Raw genomic sequence first — 19,875 nt, 5'->3', positions numbered from 1 at the left:
CATTACGGGAGGAATCATCACTAAACAGCTAAGTAACAGCAATGAGACTGACTCGGATAATGACGAGAGAGATCCGGGCATGCTTGATGCTGAAATTGCCCAACTATTTACCTCAGACACTGAGGATGAAGAATTTGATGGATTTGTGGAAGAGAAATGAACTGAAAAAGTGAGTATTGTTTTGTATTTTATGTTACAACTGAACAATGTTGAGAGTTATTGTGAATGAGCTGAATAAAGTTTGACTTATCTGACTGTTTTGTTTCGTTTCGCTGAATGTGCTTTATAATCCGATGCGCCTTATGTATGAAAGTAGACCCATTCATTGATATTGCGCTTTATTGCGCTTTATAATCCGGTGAGCCTTATGGTCCGAAAAATACTGTAGTATAGACAAGTTTCAGTCCAGTTATTGGTGGTGCTCTCAGTTCGCTTTCTTCCCTTTAACTTGGCACTGTTTTAATTTGTGTGGATAGGGATTTTTATTCCAGCAGCAACAACACTGATCCAGGTTCTTTGTTTGGAATTGAACTAGTAGCTGTATAACCCCCCAACCCCACCCCTTCCTCATTTGCTATATATTTCCTTTGATGTTGAAAGCTCAGGAATAAAAGACAGTTTTAAGATCTGTAACTAATTTTGTAATAAATGTGCAAAAACATCAAGTAAACTTTATTCATGTTGTCATTATGGGGTGTTGTGTGTAGAATTCTGAGGAAAAAAATGAATTTAATCCATTTTGGAATAAGGCTGTAACATAACAAAATGTGGAAAAAGTGATGCGCTCTGAATACTTTCCGGATGCACTGTACATAAATAATAAAACTGCAACTTGCATTTATAATGCTGTTTGTGATATTGCGGCTTAAAAAAAAAAAAAAAAAAAAGTCCGTTTTTAAATTTTTAAATCCAGTTCGCCGTGTCCGGGGAGTTGATGAGGTCATTGGGGTGAGTCGCACCTGATCGTTCTCAATTGCTTTGTCGGCTTACTGTGGTGTGTGAATAAGGTGCTGCGCCCACGGAGACGTATATTTATGGGCCGGCAGGATAGGGGAAGGAAAAAAGAAAAGATAACACAAGGAGGTTAAAGAAGGGAAAAGGCAGTCATGGGAGACAATCCAGACACCAGGAAGGAGAAGGCAGCACAAGCTAGGGCTCCGTGAGGGAGCCAAGGCTTAGGCGATCTAGGGGCTGGTTCACCCCACTGACTAAGCGTGTAGAGTGGGTTGAGCGAAATGTAAGACCTCCCAATGGATCGGAAGAGCGACTGAGTGAGCACGAAGGAAGACGGGAGGTGTGCCGACCTCGGACGGTCTGGCTGCGCAGTGTGGCGGCAGCCAAAACAGGGGTTGGCAGAAAGCAGTTTGTGCTGCAAAGGCTCCGCCAGTGAAGGGTGAGCCATGGAGACAGGAGGTAGTGTGCTGCGATCGGGCAAAGAGAGAGACTGCATTTTAACGGATTTATTTATTATGAATTTTATCCCCACGTTTCACTGGCTTTATGGATTTGCTATTTATTTGGGTACTATATTTTTCTGAACACTGCACAGCGGACACTTTTGGTTTTACTTTGTTTTTAACAAAAGCACTTGAGCACTTTCCACCATCCCCTGGCTTCAATGAGATTTCTCAGCTCATCTCGGTCATAACTATCGACGTTGTTGGTTCAACACACTCCCATGTGGGAAGAGGGAGTCTGTAGGGGACCGGCATCGTCACACTATCACACAGTAACCAAGTACATTACACAGTATTGAAAAAAAATATAATAAAACAAGTACAACTTGGCTTGCAGTATTATCTAGTAGTATATAAACAGTATTCACACATTTGAACATAATGGTCCACATCCAACCTTTTAAAACCAAAGTATCTACAGACACAGCACCTTTTTTCGTCAAAATCTCTTCTGTGTCATCATGTTCAACTTTATCGTCTGCTACAGCTTCAGTTTCAGAACGTTCTCTGTCCATTTTCACCGCTCAGTACCTCCACTAATGCATGTACTCTGTTGCATGCGTATTTTGCGGTGTACCAGTGAAAAGGTCCCCCCTTAAATAGTTTCCAGCTGCGCCACGTTCCGAATGTTGTTTAGGCTATTTAAACCGGTGTTCCGGTGTAAGAAAAATCCATATCATAACAAAAATAAAAAACGTTTTTTTGATATGAACCGGTATACCGCCCAGCACTAATTTGAACTTTATCTTCTTATTTACATGCTGCACCGTTAGCTGTCATACTAGTAAAATCTTGTACTTCTTATAAAGTAACTTAAAATTCTTGTTTAAAATGTTTAAAATAGTTTAAAGCTTACCAAGAAACTATTACAAATTAAGCTATACTTTTGCTGCACAGTTATAGTGACAACATTACCAAAATCATTCAAGCGCATGTGGTTAAAATAATACACCACAACATCTTTTTTTTCTTTATGCCAGCAATGGCAGCAAAATGTTTGAATATTTTCTGTAAAGTAAGTTGCTGCCGTCAGTGTTGGTTGAAGCCCATACGAAGCCCTAGTATTTGTTCTCCTTGTTGTCGATAGCATTTAGTAATTATTATTATTATTAGACTTTGAGGTTGTGTGGGGGTTGGTGAGTAGGGGGTCTTTCTTGGTGTCCAGAGCATGCACCCCTTTATTTACAAAAAGACTGTGCCCCTCAGTGTACATAACATGGACTTTCCTTAGCAATACACACTTAAGTTACATAAACAGCACCCCTTGGTGTTCAAAGCGAACTACCATCTCCCACTATGATGATTACCCTTGATTTGCATTGGTAGCATTGCATGTTGATCATGGATGATCCCAGATAATCTCCCCCAATCCCATCAGTGATGATTATGTCCAGTTCACCAATAGAATTTATCTACAGAGCTCCTCAAGTAGAGCTGAAGTTGAATTTGAATGACGGTAATTCCACCCCTAGATGCAGCCTAAATGTCTTGAGCTCAGCTGCATTGCAAGGCTGTGATGAATGTTGAGTACAGTAAGTGACATAAACATATAATTTAACTGGCAGTTCAGCAGATCTCCAGAATCACTATTTTTAGGTCAAGGCCAGAAAAAATGCACATGTATAGTATTTTTTTTTAACTTGGAAAATGACTACAAACAAGTGATTCCTGTAGCTGTCAGTGACACGTAGTTTGGTCCACACTTCCTGGGCAAACTGTTGCAGCTGTGTGTCATTTCTGAAGGGTGCCTTCTCCAGACTGCATGTTTCCTTTCTTTCTATAGATGCTTGATAAGATTCAAATCTACACTCATAGAAGGCCACTTCAGAACAGTCTAATGCTTTGTTCTTAGCCAGTCTTCAGTGCTTTTGGCTATCTGTTTTGGGTCAATTATACTGTTAAAGGATCCATGACCTGCAACTGAACCAGAGCTTTCTGACACTGGTCAGTACATTTTGCTCCAGAATGCCTTGATAGTCATAAGATTTTGTTGTTTCCTACACGGACTTGAAGCACTGCACTCCAGATGCCACAAAGCAGCCCCAAAACATAACTAAGCCCCTTCCATGTTTCACAGTAGGTATGGTGTTCATTTGTTTGAAAGCTTGATTTTTTTTTTTTTATCTTTGCACATAGAGCTGATGCAACTTGCTAAAAATTCCAGTTTTGTCTAATCTGTCCAAAGGACATTCTCCCAGAGGCATTGTGGCTTGTCAGTATGCATTTTATGTTTTTTTCTCAACAGTGGAGTCCTCATGAGTGTTCTTCCATTGATCCCACTGTCACTCTAAAAACAACGGATGGTGTGATCAGATACTGTTGGGCCTTGACCTTGGAGTTCAGCTTATTTCTCATTGGAAGATGTCCCTGGCTTTTTCCTGTCATTCTCATATCCTTCTACCCATTCTGGGTTCAATTTTACTCTTGTAGCTGCAACCAGGGAAGTTGGCTACAGTTCCATGGTCCTTACATTTCTTAATAATACTTGCAACTTTTGTCACAGGAACATGAAGCTGCTTGGAGATGTTTTATGGCCATTGCCTTTAACATGCTTGTCTATAATTTTCTTTCTGATCTCCTCAGACAACTCTACCCTTTGCTTTCTCTGGTCTATGTTCAGTGTGGGTCACACAATGATACTAAACAGCAGAGTGACTACTTTTCTCCATTTACTGTAAATAGGCAGAATGAATGATTTCACAATTGGAGACGTGATACCAATTAAAGAAAACAGCTAGTATGAAAGATCACTCCAATCCTATTGTTTATAAACTTTTCTAGGGGTACCAACAAATGTGTCCAGGCCATTTTAGAATATCTTTGTTGAATAAGCAATACCTGATCTCTTTTCACATGTGCTTTGCTTTACTCAATGACAAATCAAAGGCATGCAGGTGTACATGGGCCAATTGCATTTCATTTAATCACTTTTCAGGAGGCATATAGTGCTTTTTCAATGAGCTACAAGATTACCAATAAATTTTCCACATCTATATTTATATTTATTTATATGTGCATGTGACAAAGAACCTTAATTGTTTCTACTAGTACAGATCAATTATTAATGAAAGAAGATTATTACATTAAGAAATTAGTGGTTTTTATTCAATTATTAATCAGTTATCACGAGCTTTACTTTCCAAAAGACATGAAAAATCCAAATGGTTAGTGCTCACAGCTGATATGCTGCATCATGATTCTTTCAAAACAAGTACAGTGGAACCTCGGTTCATGAACGTCTCGGTACATGTACAAATCGGTTTACGACCAAAAAGTTCGCCAAACTTTTGCCTCGGTTCATGACCACACACTCGGTGTATGAACAAGCCAGTTTCTCTTTCGGTTTGTGCGCGCCGATGATTTCCGCACGTGTTGCATTGTTCTCGGTCAGACGTGCGTGCTTTCGCTGTGAACTCTTTGTGCTCTATTTCATTTCCCTTCCGGTTCGTGCGCGCCGATTACTGTATTTAAGCACGTGTTCAGCCTCTCCCTCTTCATTGTTCTCAGTCAGATATGCGTGCTTTACCTGTGAACTCTTTGTGCTCTACAGTATTTCGTGTGCTTTTGCAGTTAACCATGGCTTCTAAGCAAGTGAAGAGTGGTGAAAAGAAAGTTTTGCAGAAAATTGAAATCGAAGTAAAGAAATTATTGAAAAGTATGAGCGTGACGTTCGTGTTACTGATCTTGCTGCCAAGTATAAGAAGTCAAAATCTACGATTTCGACTACAGTAATCCCTCGCTATATCGCGCTTCGCCTTTCGCGGCTTCACTCCATCGCGGATTTTATATGTAAGCATATTTAAATATATATCGCAGATTTTTCGCTGCTTCGCGGGTTTCTGCGGACAATGGGTCTTTTAATTTCTGGTACATGCTTCCTCAGTTGGTTTGCCGAGTTGATTTCATACAAGGGACGCTATTGGCAGATGGCTGAGAGGCTACCCAGCTTACTTTTCTCTTTCTCTTGCGCTGACTTCCTCTGATCCTGACGTAGGGGGATTGAGCAGGGGGGCTGTTCGCACACCTAGACGATATGGACGCTCGTCTAAAAATGCTCAAAGATTATCTTCACGTTGCTATCTTTTGTGCAGCTGCTTCCTGAAACGACATGCTGCATGGAGCTTCGCATACTTAAAAGCTCGAAGGGCACGTATTGATTTTTGATTGAAAAACAAACTCAGTCTCACTTTGTCTGCTCCTGACGGAGGGAGTGTGAGCTGCCGCCTTCAACAGCTTTGTGCCGCGGTGCTTCACATACTTAAAAGAAAAACAGCCCTATTGATCTGTTTGCTTTTCTCTCTATCTCTGTGACAGTCACTGCTCCTGACAAGCACTCCTTTGAAGAGGAAGATATGTTTGCATTCTTTTAATTGTGAGACGGAACTGTCATCTCTGTCTTGTCATGGAGCACAGTTTAAACTTTTGAAAAAGAGACAAATGTTTGTTTGCAGTGTTTGAATAACGTTCCTGTCTCTCTACAACCTCCTGTGTTTCTGCGCAAATCTGTGACCCAAGCATGACAATATAAAAATAACCATATAAACATATGGTTTCTACTTCGCGGATTTTCTTATTTCGCGGGTGGCTCTGGAACGCAACCCCCGCGATGGAGGAGGGATTACTGTATTCTGAAGTCAGAAAGAATCTATTAAAGCAGCTGATGTTGCAAAAGGAGTTACAGCGTTAACCAGGCAGAGGCCTCAAGTGCTGGAAGAGGTGGAAAAACTGTTGCTAGTGTGGCTGAACGAGAAGCAACTTGCAGGGGATAGCTTAAGTGAGGCGATGTAATGTGAGGAAGCCAGGAAGATTCATGGCGATTTGCTGCAAAACTATCCTTCTACGAGTGGCGAAAGTGAGGAATTTAAAGCCAGTAAAGGATGGTTTGAAAAGTTTTGCAAGAGAAGTGGCATTCATAGTGTGGTAAGGCATGGAGAGGCTGCTAGTTCCAACGCTGAAGCTGCAAAAGAATTCGTGAAAAATTTCACAAAATTAGTGGAGGACGAAGGCTACATCCCGCAACAAGTCTTCAACTGCGACGAGACTGGATTGTTCTCCACCCAGTTCCTCCTCACTTCATGCCAGAACTCGACTCATGCAAGGTTAGTTTTCTTGGTGGTTTATGGTTAGTTTTTGTATTACAGATTTTTCAAATGTTCATTTTTCGGTTTGTAGCGTGAATTGTTGCAGTGTTACTTTTCTCTTTTTTCAAATGTTCATTTTTTTCCCTGTACTTAAAACTCATTAAAAAAAGGTGTTTACAGTGAGTGGTTCGTAGCGTGATTTGTTGCAACGTTACTTTTCTTGGTGGTTTATTAAATTACAGATTTTTCAAATTTTCCTTTTTTTCCCTGCGCTTAAAACTCATTTAAGAAAGTGTTTACAGCGATCAGGTTGTAAGGCTATTAGCGTGAACTTCTGCAATGTTACTTTCTTGGTTGCGTGTGGTTGGCTTTTAAATAAAGTTCGGATTTGTTCAAATGTTCCTTTTTTTTCCCCTGTGCTTAAAACTCATTTAAAAAAATGTTTACAGCGATTGGGTTGTGAGGCTATTAGCGTGAACTCCTGCAATGTTACTTTCTTGGTTGCTTGTGGTTGGTTTTTAAATAAAGTTCGGATTTGTTCAAATATTCCTTTTTTTCCCCTGTGCTTAAAACTCATTTAAAAAAGTGTTTACAGCGATCAGGGTGTAATGCTATAGCGCGAACTCTTGCAATGTTAGTTTTTTCTGTAGTTCAAGGTTTTCTTAGTGTTATTCAATGTTTTTACATTTAGTTTACTATTACGATGTGCTTTCTGTGGTGTAATTAACTATATTTGTGCTTAAAAATCTTTAAAAAAATATATTTACATACAGTTCATACCATCTGGAATGGATTAATTGTATTTACATACAATCCTATGGGGGAAATTGCTTCGGTTCACGACCAAATCGGTTTACGACCAGAGTTTTGGAACGAATTATGGTTGTGAACCGAGGTTCCACTGTATTTATATTTATGACCTCACACTTAACACTGGATAAAATGAATAGTAATGGTCCATTGGCTTTTTGTTTAATTGTTTTGTCTTGGAAAAGGGCTGTTATTTTTCCTAATACATCTGGTATTATCTTAATATTCAGTGTTTTAATTTGTGTTCATTAAATTCCTTTCAGAGCCAATGGTAAAATATATCGTAATTAATTTTTAAATCATTTCTTAAATAGGGATATATGCCTTCTATGGGTAAAACACTTTGTTATATTTTAAACATTTTTACATATTAGGCAAGCCACTTCAGTTGCCACATTCAAATCACGCTTAAAAACGCACTTCTTCACATTGGCTTGTAATTCTTAACTTGTTTCATTTTCTACTTGTTTTTCACTATTTTCTCTATTTTATTGGTTCCTCTGACCTGTTTTTAGTTCAAATTCTCTCTTAATGTTTGCTTTAATATTTTGTTTTTAGTCCTGTTTGTTTTAACTGTACAGCGCTTTGGTCGGTTGTAATGCTGTGTTTTTAAGCGCTCAACAAATAAATATGGTATGGTATGGTATATTGGTTTTATATACAGCAGTGATATTACCTTAAACTGCACAGTCCTATTTACTTGCACAATACTAGTTTTTGTTGATTTTTATTAATTTTATCTAGAAAAGAAAACTCCTAGAACATCCCAGGAACACTTTTGAATCTTACCTAGCATAAAATGGCCATCACACCTATAATGATTGAATACACTGCACAACAAAGGTTTTGCTTCTTGAACACGGTTGGGTGTTTCTTATAGATTTTTGGGTGCTCACGATTTCTTATAGATTTTTGGGTGTGATCACCAATATCAAATCAAAATTTACCCATCACATACCGTTTCAGAGAAATCTTCAGTTTTGTCATGATTTTATCTTATATTTTCGCTCCCGTAAGTGACTTACCAACAATGGTTTGTGCAGCCTAGGCATGGAATCAGGCCAGGTTGTAAGCTGTTCTGTGGAAGTTGACATCCTGGGCAGGTCTGAACGAGCTTGACACTTGACGCTGTCTCAGCATGTTACAAAGGTGGCTTACATACACCGATCCTGCTCATTTGATTAATAGTTAGTCAGTCAGTGTGTATGTATAGTATCAGTATAGTATATGTAGCAATATAACAGTAAGTAAGCTTGATGCTATAGACGTTTTGGTGTCGGGCGATATATCTCGTCAATGTCGTAACAGCCGCAATACATTCTGCTATATCTGTGGCGAATATATACTTGCACCTCAGAGACATTGGATGACTGCTCTTGTGAAGAAAGCTTATCATCTGTATTTTGGCTGCAAAATTGGTGATCAAGAAAAGGAATGGGCGCCTCACATATGCTGTGCAACATGTGCTGTCAGTCTGAGAGGCACTCGAAAGACGATGCTGTTTGCTGTTCCAATGATATGGCGAGATCCGAAAGACCATGTGATGGACTGTTACTTCTGTTTGACTAATGTGACTGGTTTCTCTGCCAAAAACAAGAAGTCAATTGAATATCCTAATTTGCCTTCAGCAATGAGACCCGTGCCACATGACGACAGTCTTCCAATTCCGAAACCACCAGAGGATTGGACCTTAGATGAACCAGATGAAGAAACTGCAATGCAGGGTACTGACAGTGACATTGACACGGATTTTGAACCGTGCTTATCAGGCAATCCACATCTGATAACACAGTCCGAATTGAACGATTGAAGCAGAAGCCGAACTGCTGGGTTCAAGACTGCAAGAATGGTGTTTGCTGTCACCAGGTACGAAAATTTCTGTGTTTCGAGGCCGACATCATGATATGACCAAATTTTTTGCACAAGTCGACAGTCTCTGTTTCTGTTGTGACATTGAAGGATTGTTCTCGGCCTTGGGTTGTGATCACAACCCGGAAGAGTGGCGTCTCTTCATTGATTCGTCAATGTTAAGCCTGAAAGCTGTTCTGCTACACAATGGCAACATTTATCCTTCAGTACCTGTTGGCTATACAGCACACATGAAAGAAACGTATGAGAATATGGAACTATTGCTGAAGCACGCCCAGTGTAGCAGGTACAACTGCAATATCTGTGGAGATCTTGAAGTTGTTGCTCTGTTACTAGGACTGCAGCTCGGCTATACAAAGTACTGTTGTTTCATCTGCTAATGGGACAGCCGTGCCAAAGAGTCGCACTATTCTCGACAAAACTGGCCACTCCGTAAAAAGTTAGTTCCAGGACAGAAAAATGTGGCACATGAATCGCTTGTCGACCTTGCAAAGATATTTTTGAAGAATTTCGTGAAAGCACTGAACAAGGAAGGCAAAGGTTTTCGTTATTTAAGACAATTGTTCCCAAGAATAAGTGATGCCAAGATCAAAGAGGGCATTTTTTTTGGCCCCCAGATCAGACATGTTATGAGTGATGAGTGATGATTTGTTAGTTGTGCCGGAAAAAATTGCCTGAAAAGCCTTCAAAGATGTTGTTGACAATTTTCTGGGCAATTACAGAGCCCCAAACTACATTCAGCTGGTAGACAAACTTCTCAAAGCATACAAGACTTCTTACTTCTTCTTGGACTTCTTACCCACAAATCTCGGTGCTGTCAGTGACGAACATGGTGAAAGGTTTCACCAGGATATTGCTACGATGGAGAAACGATACCAGGGCAACTGGAATCCGTCAGTGCTTGCTGACTACTGTTGGACACTGCAACGTGATGCACCAGACATTGAATACAAAAGAAAATCGGGAGCAAAACACTTTCAATTCTGTTGAATTTAATAGCTTATGCAAAACATAAACATGACTAAATACGTTATTGTCAGTAAACATGTAAATGTCTGTTTCTCAGAGTAAAACCAAAACTATATTTGTGCATACCCACTAGGTACCTGTCACAGTTAGCAAAAACTTTTCAGGAAGCAAGACTTTTCAAAAAAATTGTTGTGCAGTGATATCCTTTCTGACATGATTAGAAGTTCTGTAGGTAGAATATACAATCATAATTGTAAGCATATCCACATAACTTGCGTCCTCCTCTTTATTCTGATGAATTTTGATGCAGTGCGCCATGAGAATATTTAGTTCATTGTCGCATTTAATTTTAAATTGAAATTAATTATTATAAATTATTAACATACACAACTTGGCAAGACTTCATGATACTGAAACCACTTAACTGTGAAGGTGCTGGGTGATCTCAAGGATCATGAGTTACGGAGGATTAGTTGTGCCAAAATTAAATGCAGTTCAGTATGTAAAATATCCTGAAATGCATTGTATATTCCTGTTATAAATTTCATTTTGGTACATTTTTTTACATTCAAAAGAAATCAATCAATATGGCTTGCCATGGAGCACATTGCATTTCTTTATACAGCGACATGTTAAGCTTGTGAACACTAAATGAAGCCAATTGACCAATCAGCATCAAGAGATGGAGTAAAGGGTGACCACAGTAGGAGTTTTAACCATTATATTCACATCCATAAGTTCTCAGGCAGTATCAAAAGACAATGTATAATGAGTAAAAAATATTTACCCTGTACTGCATTGTTAGCAAAATGGCTGGCTCTTGGTTAAATGAGACTGATGACTCTACTGGCAGTGTAGATGGGCCAATGGTAAAGCTACTGCTGGCATCATTTGCTGCTGGAGTGCTGCTCTCATTAGTGCAGCTACTCAAAAGCATCCACAACTTGCCATTTTACTTGTTCAGTATCAGTAACTGTCAAATGTGGTGAGAGAGGACATGCAGGTGGTGGGTGTAACAGAACAAGATGCAGAAGACAGGACGATATGAAAGAAGATGATCCGTTGTGGCAACTCTTAACAGGAGCAGCCTAAAGAAGAAGAGCAAGTATCAGTAACTGTCAAATGTTCAGTGAGCACAATACAATATCTGGCTATCCAGAAATTTTAATAAAAAATATCAAAAACTCAAGCTTTGTGATTAGATTAACACTTGACAATTTTTTTTCTATATTTGGTATTTAAAACAAATGTAATGCACTCAAAGGAGACTTTCTCATTAAAATATAATAAGCATGGTTGTTGCATTTCAAATTGCCATGAATACTATGTGTGACATTAAAATGATTTGTTGCTTTCCAATGATATATTCAGGACATGAATATTCATTTCATCTTTATTTGATTAAATGTAATTTCAGCACAGATCATTCTACATAATTTACATCCATTTTAAAAGTAAAAAGCATGATAAGCAAAGTTCTGAAATAACCAAAAAGGGCAGAATAACCTATTTGAAACGCACAGTTTCCTTTACACATTAAAAGTGACTGAGAATATTTCAATTTTGGGTGAACTATACCTTTAAGATAAACTGGCAAAGACATCCATAGCTTTAAATCCTACAATTCACAAGTTGCATCACTGAAAAGTCATATGCCATGTGTGACCTTTCTTTTTGTTCTCCTGGGAATTTCTCTTGTTCTTTTTGGCATCTCCTCTTGCTTGCTATTCCCATCCCCCACTTCTTACAAGCCACATTCCTGCACCATGATTTCATTTTACTGAGCACAACTGTTCTGCCAATGAAGAACTGGAGTCCCTCCAGTATAACACTTGCATCTTTCCAGCATAACTAAGAAATAAATATGTGTTAGGTGCTTTAAAGACACCATTAATGAAAGTTGTTTTTCAGACCAATCAAAACATATTTCCCATCACAAAAGATTAAGCAGCCTTCTTTTTTTTTAGAATTATTTTGTCTCATGACCCCTAACAGTAGGCTGTTGGTGTGTGTCTAATAGCAGTGTTTTTATGAACTTTGTTTAGCTTGGGATATCCCAAGATACACACTTCAACACCTGTCATTTTATTCTGAAGTAATTAATTAGTCCACTCTGTCTTTCACTTTGAAGGATAGCTTTATTCCCCCCTTTCCAATTGAACACTTTTTTTACTCCTGCAAATATGCTGACATTTTGACATCAAAGAACAATATAGATGTTAGCTCTAGTATGAAGTATTTTTTATGTTTTGCCAGCATCACATATAAATTATGTGATTGTGCAAGTGAAGTCATTGTGTTGTAATAACTAAATACAGAACTTTTCACACAACATGTTTAAAAATAAGCACAGTCATTAAGTTATTTTACTTGTTCTTATCTGGGCAGTGTAAGCTGGCAAAGCATTTGGCTCTTGATTTAGATGCTGATGGCATTTACTAGTTTCACACAATTTCCTTTAATCATTGGTTCAATGGAAAGTAATAAATACAAGTAAATTATTTTCATACAGAGAAATAATTGACTGTAATTATAAGTAACATCTAAACATGTGTTGTAAGAATTCATTGTCTTATATCTTGATGTTATATTTTGATGTCAAAATTATTTTGCAAAATGTTAAGGGTATATTGTTGTGGGGCTCATCTATTAAACCAGCTGTATCTAATTCAGATGCAAAAATGGAAATGAAAAGACAAAAAAAAATATTTTTGAAACTTGAAAAATGAGGTGGGAAAAACAAACTATATCAGTAGTTCTACTCAGTGAACAACTGTGACTTTTTCAACTTTGTAACTCAGAGTTCAGTTTTCTAAAATTTTACATTTCCTGTATATAGTTGTGTGGTTCTGGAGTTATTATTATTATTATAAGTGATAACGAAGATACTTTTTCTAAATAATTCAAATACTTTTCAAAACATTTGCATTCTTTTTTTCCTGCTTTATGCCATAATGTCACCAGTGTTGGCTCCTTACAGTCCTGTAATGGAATAAGCGGATATAGGAAATAGTTGTATTTATTAATTTAATTTTGCTCAAATTTTTAAACCCTTTAGGTTTGGAGCCTTTGATTTGAAGGTTGCTTTTAATTGTGGCCCATTGTTTTGGACTACTTTGTGTTAAAAGATTTTGAAAAATGGAATGCATGCATCAGTTCCATGCACTCCAAAAGTTTACAAATAATAAGCTGGAGTATACAGTGCATCCAGAAAGTATTCACAGCGCATCACATTTTCCACATTTTGTTATGTTACAGCCTTATTCCAAAATGGATTAAATTAATTTTTTTCCTCAAAATTCTACACACAACACCCCATAATGACAACATGAAAAAAGTTTACTTGAGGTTTTTGCAAATTTATTAAAAATAAAAAAACTGAGAAATCCCATGTACATAAGTATTCACAGTCTTTGCTCAATACTTTGTCGATGCACCTTTGGCAGCAATTCCAGCCTCAAGTCTTTTTGAATATGATGCCACAAGCTTGGCACAACTATCCTTGGCCAGTTTCGCCCATTCCTCTTTGCAGCACCTCTCAAGCTCCATCAGGTTGGATGGGAAGCGTCGGTGCACAGCCATTTTAAGATCTCTCCAGAGATGTTCAATCGGATTCAAGTCTGGGCTCTGGCTGGGCCACTCAAGGACATTCACAGAGTTGTCCTGAAGCCACTCCTTTGATATCTTGGCTGTGTGCTTAGGGTCGTTGTCCTGCTGAAAGATGAACTGTCGCTCCAGTCTGAGGTCAAGAGCGCTCTGGAGCAGGTTTTCATCCAGGATGTCTCTGTACATTTGCTGCAGTCATCTTTCCCTTTATCCTGAATAGTCTCCCAGTCCCTGCCGCTGAAAAACATCCCCACAGCATGATGCTGCCACCACCATGCTTCACTGTATGGATGGTATTGGCCTGGTGATGAGCGGTACCTGGTTTCCTCCAAATGTGTGATGCCTGGCATTCACACCAAAGAGTTCAATCTTTGTCTCATCAGACCAGAGAATATTCTTTCTCATGGTCTGAGAGTCCTTCAAGTGCCTTTTGGCAAACTCCAGGCAGGCTGCCATGTGCCTTTTACTAAGGAGTGGCTTCTGTCTGGCCACTCTACCGTACAGGCCTGATTGGTGGATTGCTGCAGAGATGGTTGTCCTTCTGGAAGGTTCTCCTCTCTCCAAAGAAGACCTCTGGAGCTCTGACACAGTGACCACCAGGTTCTTGGTCACCTCCCTGACTAAGGCCCTTCTCCTGCGATCGCTCAGTTTAGATGGCTGGCCGGCTCTAGGAAGAGTCCAGGTGGTTTCGAACTTCTTCCACTTACGGATGATGGAGGCCACTGTGCTCACTTGGACCTTCAAAGCAGCAGAAATTTTTCTGTAACCTTCCCCAGATTTGTGCCTCGAGACAATCCTGTCTCGGAGGTCTACAGAAAATTCCTTTGACTTCATGCTTGGTTTGTGCTCTGACATGAACTGTCAACTGTGGGACCTTATATAGACAGGTGTGTGCCTTTCCAAATCATGTCCAATCAACTGAATTTACCACAGGTGGACTCCAATTAAGTTGCAGAAACATCTCAAGGATGATCAGGGGAAACAGGGTGCACCTGAGCTCAATTTTGAGCTTCATGGCAAAGGCTGTGAATACTTATGTACAGGTGCTTTCTCAATTTTTTTATTTTTAATAAATTTGCAAAGATCTCAAGTAAACTTTTTTCACGTTGTCATTATGGGGTGTTGTTTGTAGAATTCTGAGGAAAAAAGTGAATTTAATCCATTTTGGAATAAGGCTGTAACATAACAAAATGTGGAAAAAGTGATGCGCTGTGAATACTTTCCGGATATACTGTAGGTCACTTAGCTCACTCAAAGAATGCTGCTCAGCAGTATCAAGGTTATGTTCCAATCTTCTTGTTCAATTACAATCATCTTAACAAATAGTAATTTGATTTATCTTTATGTTTTCAAGAAAAAAAGCCTCTAGAAATCCATCACAGTTTCTACTTCACTCTTTAATAATGGATATGAAGCTTGTGTTAGAACTATCCTTAATGATGTTCTACAATTCCAAACTTGACAGTAAGTTTAAGATCATAACTTTCTTCTCTTTGAAGAGAGTCTCTGATTTTTTTTTTTCCTGACTTTTCGTCAGATTAATTACATTACTCTTGGAGTTGCCACTGGTTGTCATAAATAAAAATTTTAAGAAGCATGCCTTATTTCAGTTTTTTAAGAGTTATCTATAATAGTTTCCTTTTTATATGGTATTACTTGAACTTTATTTGCTCTTTGCTTGCACTTAAAAGTAAAGCAATTGATCAGAAGTGTGGTTAAATCTCTAAGGGAAAGTTGATCTGTAATAACTGCTTATCCCATTTCTCTTCCCCTGCTGCTACTTGTTTTTTTAACCTTTGTTTCATTTTATATGCCTTCCTATGGCCCTCATCCTGGTGGTCAAACAGGTAATAAGCACTAGACACCTATTCCTTTGGATCTCCCTCATACCCTCCCCACCCCTTGCACTTTTTAGGAAAATAGAAAACAAATCTTCATGTCTCAGCAAGTGTTCCACATTAATTATCTTTCCCCCGTGTATGTGAGAGCAACTGGAAATGAGCCTAGCTCTGCTTCCAAAAGAAACTGGATGGAGCTGAGTGAAGGCTCTATTAATGGCAGAAAAGTGTTAAATTGTCTTTGGTAAATGAATATTTCACATTCCAGAGTACTAATACGCCACCAAATGAAATCCAGTGCATTCTGAGTCCTTGTGATTCTGAACTGGATTAAGTTGATTAGAGAATGACTGGATGGATTTTATTAAGAAATGTGTTGGATATTTGATAACATTTCAAATTATGCTTAGTATTTACTGTGTTGGTCTAGAAAAGTACTTTTTTCACATCAAATAATTTTATCTTCTCTATATTTTATTATTAATTAGAAAATATAACTGGATTATATGAATAAGTTTTTTTACACCACATGTGCTTTTGCCTGTAATACTTATAGACTGTTTTTAACAAGCAATTGGCTCACCATGCTTATTCCAAAAATTTAATAGATTTGTGAGCTAATAGGTTAGTCATATGTGAAGAGCCAAAAATACCAAGCCTCATTTTACTCTTTAAGTTACGCATAAAAGATTTAATTTGTATCCATCTGTACAGTATATGCTATATGTTCAGCTCATCTGTCCCTCTCATATTTAGTCAGTGACAGCATCATGGTTGTTGACTTCCATATAGACAGGTAAAAATGTATCAAGTGTGAATGCAGTTCTGAGGAAGTAAGGGAAAAACTCATGATTAAAGTGACTTTGATCATTATGAGCTGTATATATTTAGGGTGACGTGGTGGCATAGTGGTAGTGCTGCTACCTCCCAGTATGGATTGGGGTAAATATCTTGTGTTTTCCCTTCATGGAAGTTGCATGTTCTTCTCATTTCTTTGTGGCTTTGTAGTATTTTCCTCCCACGGTCCAAAGACACACAGGTTAGGTGAATTGATGTTGCTAAATTGGCTCTAGTTTATGTGTGTGTATGTGATATAGAGTCACCCTGTCCACGTATTGTTCCTTCTTTCATGAACAGTGATTGTTGGGATAGGTTTCAGCTGCCCTGTAACTCCTCCCTAGATAAGTGGGTTGGTCTTTGTAGTTGGCAGCACCCCTTACCAAAAAATTGATCCCACGGCTCTGGCCATGCTCTTCCTTCACAAAAATAGTTGTTGAGCTGTACAGACTTGAGTAACAAACTGACATTTAAATGGATTCATTACAGTGATGGAAGCTACAAGAGGATACGTACCCAGTCCTGACTACGTTAGCTAAAAAATATTTTGCAGTCTTGGCCACTACTGTCCCTTCTTGAAAATTTGTTTTCTGTGTCTGTGGTTAATAAAAAAGAGCATCCTTTAAGCCAACAACTTCAAATGAACTGGTGTGCTTAAACAGATGGCTGAATAGTCAAAAATTCAATAATTTACTCAAATATCATTTTAGGGCAGTATTATTGACAGAACCAATCAATGTGTTAGACTAATTTGCAATGTGATGTGGCTCAAAATTTTAAAAAAACACTTACTTTTGAGCTGTTGACTGATTAATGTTTCACTGTTTATTCAGTTGTTTATGTTACACAATGCTGTCAATAAACTAAAATAATTTAATATGCCTAAGCAACTGGTTATTAAAACTGTTTTGTATTTGTACTTTATAGAAAACTATATATATATATATATATATATATATATATATATATATATGCTTGAAGGAAAATACGTAAAATTTTGATTTATATACAAGTAATTTTAGTTAAAACTTTTAATTGTGTGATTAACTGCAATCAATTTTTTAATCAAACAACAGCCCTAATACATACACAGTGTGTATGTGTGTGTATATCTATCTGTCTGTCTGTCTGTCTGTCTGCACAGACTTTGTTGTTTGCTTTATTTCACTCATTTTCTCTTTTCTTTTTTTCCTACAGAATAAGGAGAATCTCATTTTCTCTGGTATCCAGCCAACAGGAATCCCACACCTTGGAAATTACCTAGGGGCCATCGAAAACTGGATCACGTTGCAAGAGCATGACAGTGCAGTCCTTTACAGCATTGTGGACTTACACTCCATCACTGTCCCACAAGATCCATCTGTGCTTAGACAGAACATACTAGATATGACTGCCAGCCTCATTGCTTGTGGCATTAACCCAGAGAGATCAGTTCTTTTTCAGCAATCTCAGGTTAGTTTTGCATAGTATGAAATGACCCTAGCTATGAACAGACACTAAGAATTACATAAAATTGGAATTAGTAATCTGATATTTAAAATCTAGATTTTGTTATGGTCTAAATGGTTGAAAAGGAGAACTCATATAATTTTCAGCTCATAGTTTGTTTTTTTTTTTTGTTTTGTTTTTTTTTCTTTACAATCATAATATACATTTATTTGCACCTGAAATTTGTCCTGTTAAGTGAAACATTATTAAAAAAAAAATTTAAACCCAATAATTTGTCCAGAAAGCACCCGAGGAAATGTGAAACAGAAGCCTCATCACATTCTGATTATGCCCATTTTAATGTAGAAAAGGTTTTGGTTTCAGATCATGGACATTTTACATTTCTCAGATATGTCTATGATGACAAAATAAAGTTTGCTTTCTTTCTGTAAATTAATGCTTACCTTTTTTAGATTAAGCAGTGAGGACTAAGATGAATAACTTAACTTTTTGTCCTGCTAGGTGCATCTTCCTCTGCCTGTGTCTACTACTTTGTGTATGTGCTGCAAACTAAATACAAAATCCTCTCAGTATACTCAATATACTCAGTGTTACTAGTATGCAACTGAAACAAAAATGGGAGAAAAAATTTCTAAAAGGACACACACTATTAAAAGTACTGCACAGTCTCTTAGCAGCAACCAAAATCAACCATTTAGGAGCAAACAGTACATTAAACACAAACACGGATGACAACAAGCATACTGTATGTACTGTCTGTATGCAAAGCCTTTGGCCATTCCTTGGTTGATATGGCTTTGTGCTTTTGATAGTTGTCATGTCAGTACTTCTTCTTTAACTTCAGCTTCCTGGCAGAGAACAGTTAATTCTGCACTAAACTATTCATTTACCCCCTGTATTGATATCAGCTATCATCAGCATAACTGACAGTAGGTAATTTTCTTTGTTTTGGTAATAGGCTACATTGGCTTTGCACAGAACATATCTTTTCAAATTAAGGTCATAGGTTTTGTCTTGGTCACACAAGATTCTTGTGTCTTTGTAAAATTTATAAAGTTTAAAGCTGATTATATGTTGCGCAACTTTTGGTATTTGGGTATGTCATATTTGCTGACCACAGAAAACAACTGAAAATCTCTGGGCTTGTCACATTTAACGATCGCGTACTGACTTTCTAACACAGTCATGCTTACCCTTTTTATAACAGCCAATAGCATACTTTCTGGCAGAGCTGGTACTGTGTGAAGGGTCAACAGGTGTGGAGACCTCAGTTGCAATCTCTTTTCTTTTCTCCCCTTCAATTCTGTCATAGTATGTAAAACACAAGATATCTAAGAAATAAATCTTCTCTTCTGTTTTTGAGGTCTAAAACACCTACGTTCCTTACTCCACGTCACTGCATTATTTGCATTGTACTTCTGGATGAGCTTTCATTGGTTGCTCTCATGTACACAGAACCCTAGAAGTAAAGACAGAATCAAACTGGTTTGATTGTATTGTTGTGCATTGTGGACTAGTCTGACTGAGTTGCTGAGATTGTCATATTTTGCAAATGGCTTCATGGGAGTACACTGCCATCTATCTCCGACTTGCTAAGTTTACAAGTATATAAATGAAGGCTACGACTGAAAATCACTGTTAAAGAATAAAGAGTACAGAAGGAGCACATTACATTTTCTAATATGCAACCCTTTAACATATTTACTATTTTTGTAAGTAATGTAACCAACTTACTTTTAAAAATAATGTTCCCAAACACTGTTGGTGCATGACTTGCTTTAGTAATGTAGTGACTCAGTTGTGAAATACCGTACGTGTGTCGGTGCAGTGCCAAGAAAGGGTAGGAAGGAGAAAGCACGAGCTGGCTTTAGAAATGAGGACAGCCAGCAGGAGCAATGGCAATTTATGAGCAGCTGGCTCGAACCATTGTGCAAAGGGAGGATGCTGTCTCGATGAGCG

General features: G+C 38.0%; 1 protein-coding gene across 1 annotated transcript in view; it reads left to right on the top strand.

Annotated features, from left to right (window-relative positions):
* Positions 1-19,875, top strand: part of wars2 (tryptophanyl tRNA synthetase 2, mitochondrial) — a 95,114-nt gene that overhangs the window by 55,094 nt on the left and 20,145 nt on the right. Inside the window, exon 2 of the mRNA XM_028800755.2 lies at positions 17,665-17,919. Within this exon, the coding sequence (XP_028656588.1) occupies positions 17,665-17,919 (255 nt within the window). The remainder of the gene's footprint in view (positions 1-17,664; positions 17,920-19,875) is intronic.

Source organism: Erpetoichthys calabaricus, chromosome 4, assembly GCF_900747795.2.
Source record: "Erpetoichthys calabaricus chromosome 4, fErpCal1.3, whole genome shotgun sequence".
Classification (NCBI taxonomy): domain Eukaryota; kingdom Metazoa; phylum Chordata; class Cladistia; order Polypteriformes; family Polypteridae; genus Erpetoichthys; species Erpetoichthys calabaricus.
This window is presented reverse-complemented; position numbering and strand designations above follow the sequence as displayed.